At 40.4% G+C, this 10,682-nt stretch overlaps 1 protein-coding gene across 1 annotated transcript in view; it reads right to left on the bottom strand.

The window, feature by feature from the left end:
• Positions 1–3,003: 3,003 nt before the first annotated feature.
• Positions 3,004–10,682, bottom strand: part of SBSPON (somatomedin B and thrombospondin type 1 domain containing) — a 28,903-nt gene continuing 21,224 nt past the window's right edge. Inside the window, exons 3-5 of the mRNA XM_017544313.2 lie at positions 9,918–10,008; positions 7,949–8,125; positions 3,004–4,928 (exon numbers count right to left, since the gene is read on the bottom strand). Of these exons, the coding sequence (XP_017399802.1) occupies positions 4,811–4,928; positions 7,949–8,125; positions 9,918–10,008 (386 nt within the window). The 3' untranslated portion in view covers positions 3,004–4,810. The remainder of the gene's footprint in view (positions 4,929–7,948; positions 8,126–9,917; positions 10,009–10,682) is intronic.

Here is a 10,682-nt window from a genome sequence, read left to right as displayed (position 1 = left end):
CCCAGGCTGGAGTGCAATGGCGCGATCTCGGCTCACCGCAACCTCCGCCTCCTGGGTTCAGGCAATTCTCCTGCCTCAGCCTCCTGAGTAGCTGGGATTACAGGCACGCACCACCACACCCAGCTAATGCTTTTTGTATTTTTAGTAGAGACGGGGTTTCACCATGTTGACCAGGATGGTCTCGATCTCTTGATCTCGTGATCCACCCGCCTCGGCCTCCCAAAGTGCTGGGATTACAGGCTTGCGCCATCCTTTTTTTTTTCTGTTGGGTTGTCTACTTTATTAATTGCGTGCTTCAGTTATTTTGACTTGCCCAAAATTGATTTGGTAAGTGACAGAACTTTATTTCCTGATACTCCACAATGAAAACTTTTCATTATTCAGGCAGTTTATTCAAATAAAAAAGCTGATTCAAGTTCTGTGAGCACTGATGGGGCATGTCAAATGTTTTAGACTACATGGTTGTGTCCCCCCAGAATTCATATGTTCAAACCTTTATCCCAAATATGACGGAACTTGGAGTTGAAGATGGGCCTTTGGGAGGTAATTAAGTCATGAGGATAGAGCCCTCATGATAAAATTAGTGCCCTTGTTAGAAGGGACATGAAAAAGCTTTCCCTGCTTGCTTTCCTCTTTCTCTCTCTTCCTGCCCCATCTCTCTTCTCTCTCTTCTTCTCTCTCTCTCTCTCTTTCTTTCCCTCTGTCTCTCTCCCTGCTATGTGAAGACAGCAAGAAGGCATCCATCTCCAAACCAAGGAGAGGGCTCTCACCAGACATCAGATCTAGTGGTATCTTCATCTTGATTTTCCAGCGTCCAGAGCTGTAAGAAATAAATGTTAGTTGTTTAAACCACCCCATCTATGGTATTTTTTAAATAGCAGCCTGAACAAAGACATCCAGGTAGAGATATGCCCGTACGGTGATCAGACAGGGACTTGACTCTTTCATTAGGGGATCCTCAGCTGTCAACAACTATAGTCATTTCTCTTGAATAATCCACTTCCTCAGAGAGGAATCTAACAAACTTGTGTGTGGGGATGAGAGTAGCAGTGAGGGAGTGAAGGTGGGGCATATCTATCCCTGCTTGCAATATTATCAGAGCACATGGGAAAGGGAACCAGGAGTCTGCAGTCGGAAAAGAGACTCACTCAGGCTTCATTCTCAGTCCTTATGACTGGTGTTTCCAATCTGGAAACCTCCATAGACTGAACCTTCTGTCAGGCTGTTGACCTGCAGCATGGGGCAGGGAATCTAAGGCTCTAACTTCTTAGACGAACCATCAGCCATTCATTCAATTGAAGGAAATACCTGGAACCTTCCATTCCAGAGCCTTTCCAGGGTGCTAGAAATGACCTCGCTTACTCATATTCACCCATAGATCTAGGTGTTTGGCTTTCTCCTCTGATTTTAATAGCCATCTTCTTTTCTGGTCCTGAAATGTTGTGGCCATCTCTTCTGCGTTTTTTCTCTTGACCTCCTTCTCATTACATATGGACTTTATTGTTGTTTTGGTGGGGTGGGGTGGCTTTTAAAATCTCTTAACTGTAATTTTATTAGAAATTGAGATGTAAATATGTGTCCAACCTGTCATGTTTAACTGGAAAACAGAATGTCCTGCTTTGGACCTTTTAATAAAGCTTCCGATCCTTGTGCCTCTAAAAGTCTGTATGTTGCTTTTACACTTTATTAGTGATGGCTGCTATTGAATGTTAGTTTCACATTCATTCTCCCTCAGAGCTTAGAGGCTTTCTTCTGTTAGACTTTAAGCATGCACTGATGCTGATGAGAAAAGTACTGTCTTCATGTGGCCTCCTGTTCCTTTACCGGTAATATGTTGTTCTCTTTCTGGAAGGTTTTATGGTCTTTTCCTTATCCTTCATTTTCAATTTCACAAATCTGTCTCTAGGAGTGAGAGTCTTTTTATTCATCATTTGGTGCTTGGTGGGAACCCCCACCACCACCACCACCACCAAGAATGGCTCTCACCTCTGATTCTAGCTTCTGTAACTGTGTTAAATGGTATGGCCTCTTTATTCTGGTTCATCTATCAGTATGTTCTTATTTGCTTTCAATCTTCAAAAAAATAATTCAAAATCTGTGGGCTGATTCTGCCCACCCCACTTCTCATCTGCTATGGACTTATTCTCTTCTGTGAATCCTGTCACTTGAGTGGGATTTGAGGAAGGAGAGAGGGTAAACATGTGTCTGTCTCCCTGACCTAGAGTGTGACCTTCTCCATCACGGTGCTCTTCGTCTGATTGCTTGGATCTCAGAAGGCCCAGGTCTTTGCTTTGTAAGCCAACCTGTGGTTGTTTGTATGAACCTTCACCAGAATATTCTTAGAGGGCAGGAACCAGTTTTATTAACATCATTTTTTTACATATCTAGAAAAGATAGTTAACTGAAATTTTTATGCCAGATAAGAACCAAACACTTTATTACTGTTGTGGTTTATGCTTAATTGTAACATTCCCAAATACAAACCGAAGCAAGACTCTAAAAAGAGTACTGTGATTATAGTTCACCTTAGTCCTTTTTCTACTCTTTTTTTTCCTTCGCTTATTTTTCTTTTCTTTTCAAAAAAAGCCATTATCCCTAGCTTCTTTCCCCTTCTTTCTTGGTGGCTGTATTTATTTTTGTTCAAATTCTTTTCCACATGCACTTTTGAAAATCAGTCTATTAAGGGATTCTAGAGTTCGTAAATCTTTGTGGAATACCTGGGGATACAGCTCTAAGACTAAGGTACTCATTAAAAAAGAATGCCAAGAAGTCTTATATGCTTTGATTTTTAACTTTGAAAATAAAAACTTTTGGTTTTTTGTTCATCACTTGGACTACATGTTTCAATTCTGAAGTATTTCCCTTGAGCTTTGCTGAAATTAATAACAAGCCCTTCAAAACTGTTAGTTAACATTTAACTCCTCTAGCCCATAAAATTTTCTCAAGAATAGAAATTTAAAAAAAACCTCAATAAGAAAGCAATTACTGGTCATCCACCAAAAATTAAATGCATAAGGTGAAAATTTTATTTTATACAATTCAATTATGTTAAATATTACAACACATTGGAACCATAAATGCATCATAGCTTTATTGCTGTTAGTAGTCATTGTACCCATACCTATCCATTCTGAAGGATTTTTTGTTTTGTTTTTGGCGAAATTTTATCTTTCTCTGACTAGTCCAGAAAATTTGGGTTATTTTCTAGTCAAATAAGTATAGAGCTTTTATAAATGTGAACAAAACATTTATTTACTGGTATAAAAATTTTAAGTAACATTGGAAATTACCCAGACATAGCTTCAAAAATCTAGCTTTATAAATGTTAGAAATAGTATGAAAAGGTTAATACTGACTTGAAGTTTCCAGCCTTGATGAGACTCACATATTTTATTATTAATTTCTGAATAATTTAACTTTCCACAAAAACAACTTTGACAATTAAATGAAAATATAGTCAGAAATATTGCTACTCTCGGTGTTATTAATTATTGGGGAAATTCCCATCCCTATTGCTGTTGTCAATCTGTCATTACATGATAAGGACCAAGAAATATGTATTTTAGTAAATCATTTGTTAGTAAATATTATTTAATTGAAACCAAAGGCATTTCATATAGTTTACATCGCAAGACTCAATTCTCTAAATATCCTGAATTTAAAATTTACTTCAAAAATGAAAGGGGCTTAGCTTTTCCAACACAGTGTCTGACAAAATCAGGCTTTTCATGGAGTCCTGGATGAGAAGTCTAAATTTGGCTCTGTGGCTGACTAACAGAATGGTTTGTCACCTCAGGTCCTTAAACATGCCATTTTGCCTCTAGTTCATTGATTTTCCAGTCATAAAATAGGGAGACTAATATTAACTTGTGTGTGTGAGATCATAGCATCTGTAATGAAGTCTATGCCTTCCATAATCCACATACCATCCACTCCAAACATCAGAAAATGCACGTGATAGGAAAAAAAAGAGTGAGCTTAAGTCAGCTAAACTTGAAGTTGGACTCTGAAAGATTATGTTATTCAGCTTAAGGCTTTAAGCCTTGGAAATAATCTTAGATGCAAATGGTAGTAGAATTTTCGAAATGAAAGCAATTGTTTCATTCATTGGTGCCAGCATTTCTCTTCATGAAAATTATAACATTTGAAAGAACTCCTTGACCTAGAATAAGCATTTGATCCTTTCACTTAACCAAAAAAAAAATTTCTTCTTCAAAAAATGTTTTTAGTATAGTTGATTTTTCATTACAGAATGCTTATTAAAATTTTAAATCATTTGTCCTGTGGAAAAATCATTTGTGATAATTTGCTTGAAATTATTGCAGAATTTACGGAATAGTAAATGTATGGAAATATATGTGTCAGAGTGTACATATCTGTATACATTTTTTAAGGTGAGAAGCTTTTAAAAGATTATAAAATAAAAAGACTGCAAGATTCAAAATATAGCTCCCCTTAAATGACATTTCCATCACCAATAATTGGACTGAGTTGCAGTAATTTTACTTTAGCAAACAGACATGTATTCTGTGTCCCACCGGCCACCTGCTGAATCAGAGGACTCCAGATGAAAGGTCAAGAACATAAAACCACAGGAGCTTTTTGAATGGGTCTTCCAACTTAGTTAAAATAAAAATAGAGGACCTGTGTTCCCTGAGAACTGACCCCTAAATTTTCTTTCTCTGCTTCGGAGTGTGGCAATGATGTGTTCAGGGACTTTGGCCAAAATTGAAGGTTTAGGAAGCATTGAACATGACTTGAGAGTATTTAGCACGTTTACAAATGCATTTGGAAATATTTACATCACCATCTATATAAAAATAAAACTGTGAACAGCTGGACAAGAACACTGGTCTACTCGCCGAACTTTTTTCCAGGTTCCTTGACATCGAGGATTACCAATTGCTTGCCAATGGAGAGTCTGATTTCTGAAATGATATTTTGAAAATGTTAGTTACACTAAAAGCATACCAAGGAAAAGTCTAATTTACAGAATTAAAACTTGAAGTTAAAAAAATTAAAATTTTTTAATTTAACCCCATTTATACAAAACAAAAATAGTGAGACCCCATCTATACAAAACAAAACATTATTTTTAATTAGCCAGACATGGTGGCACCCACCTATGGTCTTGGGAAGCTGGGGTAGGAGGATTGCTTGAAGCCAGGAGTTGGAGGCTACAGTGAGTCATGGTCTCACCTCTGCACTTCAGTCTGGGTGACAGAGTGAAACCCTGACTCAAAAAAAAAATTGTAATGCACTTGAAAACTCTGTGTTATCACATTTCTTTCCCTCCTTCCTTCCTTCCTTCGTTCTTTTTTTCTTTTCTTTCTTTCCCTCTGCCATTTAGGCTGTAGTGCAGGGCATGGTCATGGCTCACTGCAGCATTGAACTTTTGGCCTCAAGTGATTTTTCCACCCCAGCCTCCCAGATGGCTGGGTCCACAGGTGCATGCCACCACGTCTGGCTAACTTTTATAAAGAAAAATTGTTTGTAGAGATGGAGTTTCACTACGTTACCCAGCTGGTCTCAAACTCCTGGGTCCAAGGTTATCCTCCTGCCTGGGTCTCCTGGCTTATGCTGGGATTAGAGACGTGACCCACCACACCCAGTTCCTCAATTTTTTTTTTTTTTTTAATGATGACAAACAATGTTTCCCTTCTTTAGTTTCTGTCAAAGCAAGTTTTTTTGTTTTTGTTTTTGTTTTTGTTTTTGTTTTGAGACACAGTTTCGCTCTTGTTACCCAGGCTGGAGTGCAATGGCGTGGTCTTGGCTCACCGCAACCTCCGCCTCCTGGGTTCAGGCAATTCTCCTGCCTCAGCCTCCTGAGTAGCCTGGATTACAGGCACACGCCACCATGCCCAGTGAATTTTTTTGTATTTTTAGTAGAGACGGGGTTTCACTAAGGATGGTCTCGATCTCTTGACCTCGTGATCCACCCGCCTCGGCCTCCCAAAGTGCTGGGATTACAGGCGTGAGCCACCGCGCCCGGCCTCAAAGCAAGTTTTAATTAATCGCTACTTTAGGACACCTTCATGTTGAGAGAGTAGCTTGTGGTTACTGTATTTGCTTTTCCCCTCTATCTGAGTACAGGTGCTGCATAAAGGAAAATGACTGACGGTTCCATGTATATTTTAATTGGGGGTCTGAACCAAATGATCTCTTTTAATGCTTTCCAACTCTTTGATTTTATGATTAAAAAAAAAAACAAGGGAACTGAAAAGAGCAAAGCCAGATTATTAAAATTATTATTTTTAAGGTCACTCCTACCTCAGCCAGGGTTTAAATACTTTATGGATACAAATTAAATTATAAATTCATTTAAAATCAAAACGTGGATGAGGTATTCAGAAAATATTATGTAAATATTTTCTATTTGATATAAATTCCTTACCCACTTTATTGTTCATATGGTATGCTCAATGGAGGCCACAAGGCACTAGTGACTAATAAACATAAATTCAAGTTATTAAATATGAAAACATTCTACAGGAATAATAATTGACTGGAAAGGCCCATATTTTACTTTTTAATCTGTATTTCTACCAGTTCCACCTAACATACTGAAAACCAGAATCAATGTGTAACCTAAAAGAGTCTTTGCCCAATAGTTGCTCATCACGAAGTTGACTCTGCTTTTAGTTTTGAATACTGTTATCAACTTTAAACACTAAATAAATGCAGAACTGGGATACATGTGCATGGTGGTAAAATGTTTTTGGAGTCAATTCTTTCAGAGAAATCTATAGATGCATATAAGATTATTACACTGTAGAGATGAGCCCACCACTGTCTCAGCCAGGGTTTTATGAAGAAGCCCCATTCAGCAACAGTTCTGAAACTTCACTGTGGGGATGAATTACCTGGGCAGGAGTCCCCAGACTAGGACCCCGTAGAGGCCAAAGCCAGCCTTCCCCTTCTTTGCAACTGGACTGTGAGTTAAGACTAATTTCTATGTTTTAAAGTGTTAAAATCAAAACAATGATGGTATTTAATGACACAAGAAAATTACATGAAATTCTAATTTTAGAGTCCATAGTTTTGTTAGAACAAAGCCAAGGTTTGCATGTGTGTGGCTATTTTCCTGCTACAAAATGAGAGTTGAGGAGTTGTCACAGAGACCACACAGCCTGAAAAGCCAAAAATATCTATGTTCTGGCCCCTTGCAGAAAGTTTTCTGGCTCCTGACCTGAGACATTATTAAAGACCCACCGCCACTGCACTCCTGCCTGGGCGACAGCGAGACTCCATCTAAAAATAAAAAAAAGAAAAATCCATCTCCAAAGAGTCTGATTCAGTTAGTTGGAAATGAGGTTCAGAATCACGAGATTCTGATTCTAGTGATCTTTAGAACACCACTTTGGGTGATCAGGTTTTTGGTGATCATTTGGGACTGTCTCTGAACTCCAATATCCCTTTTTTTTTCTGGAGAGAGGGTCTGGCTCTGTCACCCATGCCATAGTGCCGTGGTGGGATCTCGGATCACTGTAACCTCTGCCTCCTGGGCTCAAGTGATCCTCCTGCCTCAGCCTCCCCAGTACCTAAGACTACAGGCATGTGTCACCATGCCTGGCTAATTTTTGTATTTTTTGTAGAGGTGGAGTTTCACCCTGTTGCTCAGGCTGGTTTTGAACTCCTGAGCTCAAGCAATCCACCTGCCTCAGCCTCCCAAAGTGCTGGGATTACAGGCATGAGCCGCCACTCCCAGCCCCCAATATCCAAATGAACCCATGTTCACTGCCAGTGTATAGGGCCCCAGGTTTCCATAGTGGGAACTGGAGCCCTGGCCCTTGGCAGTGCCAGAAGGATGGTCCTCCCCACCTACTGTTTTGACTTCCTAAATCATGCCTTGATATGTTGCATATTGGTCCACCGTTCCGGACATGGAGAGGACAGATGTCTCAGAATGAGTGACAAGAAAAGTACTTCAGTTAATTTTTCTCCTTACCCATCAGAGTCCAGGCCATCTCCAGAACAACGGAGGCTCACAGAGTTCATAGCTGGAGGCTGACAATCCACACACACCGTGTATCCCTCTCGGAGATACTGCATCCATCTTGTCAGGGGCCGGTTTTCCAGAGCACAATGAGGGGTCAAGGACTCTGTCTTAAACTCCATACAGTATCTAGAGCAAAAGAAGTAACAATGACACTTGCTGTAATGAGCAATGGCCTAACGCTATAGAAAGCCTTAGGTAGCCTGTCACCTCGAAGGGCATTTGGCCAACTGGAGCAGGTAATGAGAGTATCTTCACAAGTTATGTGTCAATTACAGAATACCTTTAGGGTTTGTCATTCCCTGAGCCATGGTGAAATACTACTGACAAACACAGAGAACCTTTGTGCCATTTTTCAGTCCATCATTGAGCTCTCTGGGCAGTATAAATGTGCAGAAGCTTGGATCTCCTGTATCCTGTCTAATCAGATTACTAAATTGTGCCCAGAAGTCCAGGTTTTTGTAGAAACCTATCCCTTGGTAATTTTGCTAACCTTAAGGAATTCTATAAATTGAACAAGCAGTTGCTTGAGCCCAAGAACCCTAAAACATGAGCCCAGGAGGGCTAGCCCTTGACACCCAGGCGAGCACCTCTGCTGTTCTGCCCCACAAAAGTACCCAGGATCTTCCCCACCCTCTCCACCCACCTCATTTGCACGGTCTGGAGTAACGATGATGCGCTTTGACTTGAAGTCAATCATCACAGTTACATTGGGCATCACAGGTGAAAGCAGAAGTGGGAAGCTGAGACATACTTTTCTGACAGAAGTTAGTGTCACCTTAAATTGAGCTGTGGAAAACTCTAACATTACATGTGACTAGACACTGAAAGCTACAGGGGAGCATCCAGACGTGAGGAATATTTTAGAAATTTGTACTTCAACGCAGCTTTCCAATTCTTTAAGGAAACAGGACATAGTAAAAACTCTGAGTATTGTAGCAGAAACTTGTTGCATTTTCAGTTCCATGGTCTAATTTCTTACCCACAAAATTATGAGTTGCAATGGGTTAAATGGGAAGTGTTTGAAGAATCTGCTTTAAAGATCTTTAACAATGATAGGTACAGTGAATTAGTCACGAAAGGTAACATGTACCTTCAGTTATTGGGGTAAGAAATTCTACAATGTGGCTTCAATCAATTTCAGACAGCTAAGCCCAGACAGCTCTTTTTGTTATTATTATTTATTTTTCGTAGAGATGGGTTTCTCACTATGTTGCCCTGGCTGGTCTCAAACTCCTGGGCTCAAGCAATCCTCCTGCCTAAGCCTCCCAAAGCACTGGGATTACAGGTGTGAGTCACCAGGCCCAGCCTCAGGCATCTCTTCAATGCTATGTTCTCATTAAATGCACAGACCAACCTCATGTGGTAGGTTATTACCAGTCTCATTTTTTAGGAAGAAAAAACTGAGGTGGAACAAGTTGTCCAAGGTGTTATGCTAGTGAGGGCAGTGTGAGGACCTGAGTGTGCAGCTGTCTGGCAGCCCTTATCCGATGGCAGAAGAATGGACTTCAGCTGAGCATGAAGGTACTTCCAGCCTGTGCCAATAGGTTTCCGTAAGAAGCCTCTGAGTTGAAGTGTGTGTCACTTTCAAATTTACCAAACAGAGGTGGTGCTGAAGTCTAAGGTCCATAAGAGAAGCATCCTTCGTATGATTGATAAAATAAGATCGTAACATAATCTTGTCTGTATATAGTTTGTTTCTTGTTGGAGATTGGACCTGAGAGGTAGATACATCTTTATAGCCCCACAAAAATCAGGAAGGAGCAAGTATTTCCCCAACTCTGATGAAGAGTCATATTTTAGCCGAAGTCAAAGAGAAAGTAACAGAAGAAAACATAAACCAAGTTGACTCTCTTGCACGGACTTGACTATATAATTGGAAAAACGTGGTTAAAAAAAACAAACACACACACGAATTTACCCGGCATCCTCTGTGTGTGTAGACCAGCGTGGAGACACAGCTTGTCGTGTTCTCTCCTTGTTGAATGCAGAGGTAGTTATAAAGGCAGGAACTGGAAAAGGGAGAATTCTGTTGAATACAGGGAGCCAAAGTACTCAGAGCATTGTTTCCCAGCCTTGGTTTTGTACCTGTCTAAAGGTCCCCATTTCTAAATTCACAGGGCTGGGGTCCACCATCAATGTGTGAAATGAGGCTAAGTTACAAATTCGATAAAGATGTGTGTGCACACAGATGGGTAGGAAGGGGACCGGCAGGCCTTCGACAAGCACATTTGTCTGCAGCAATAAAACTGTGAGAGGAAAGAGAAAGGCCTGGAGGAAAAACCAGAAGGAAATAAAAGAGTTGGGGTGAGAAGGAGAATTAGGGAAAAAGTGAGATTAAAGATGAGGAGAAGAGGAGGTTTTTAAAAATGAAAGAAAGAGAAATGGAGAAAGAAAGGGAAAGAAAAGATAGTAAAATAATAGAAAGGAAGCAAAGAGGCCGGGCGCGGTGGCTCACGCCTATAATCCTAGCACTTTGGGAGGCCGAGGCGGGTGGATCACGAGGTCAAGAGATCGAGACCATCCTGGTCAACAAGGTGAAACCTCGTCTCTACTAAAAATACAAAAATTAGCTGGGCATGATGGTGTGTGCCTGTAGTCCCAGCTACTCGGGAGGCTGAGGCCGGAGAATTGCTTGAACCCAGGAGGCGGAGGTTGCGGTGAGCCGAGATGGTGCCATTGCACT

Source organism: Cebus imitator, unplaced genomic scaffold, assembly GCF_001604975.1.
Source record: "Cebus imitator isolate Cc_AM_T3 unplaced genomic scaffold, Cebus_imitator-1.0 Scaffold9, whole genome shotgun sequence".
In the NCBI taxonomy this organism is placed as follows: Eukaryota; Metazoa; Chordata; class Mammalia; order Primates; family Cebidae; genus Cebus; species Cebus imitator.
This window is presented reverse-complemented; position numbering and strand designations above follow the sequence as displayed.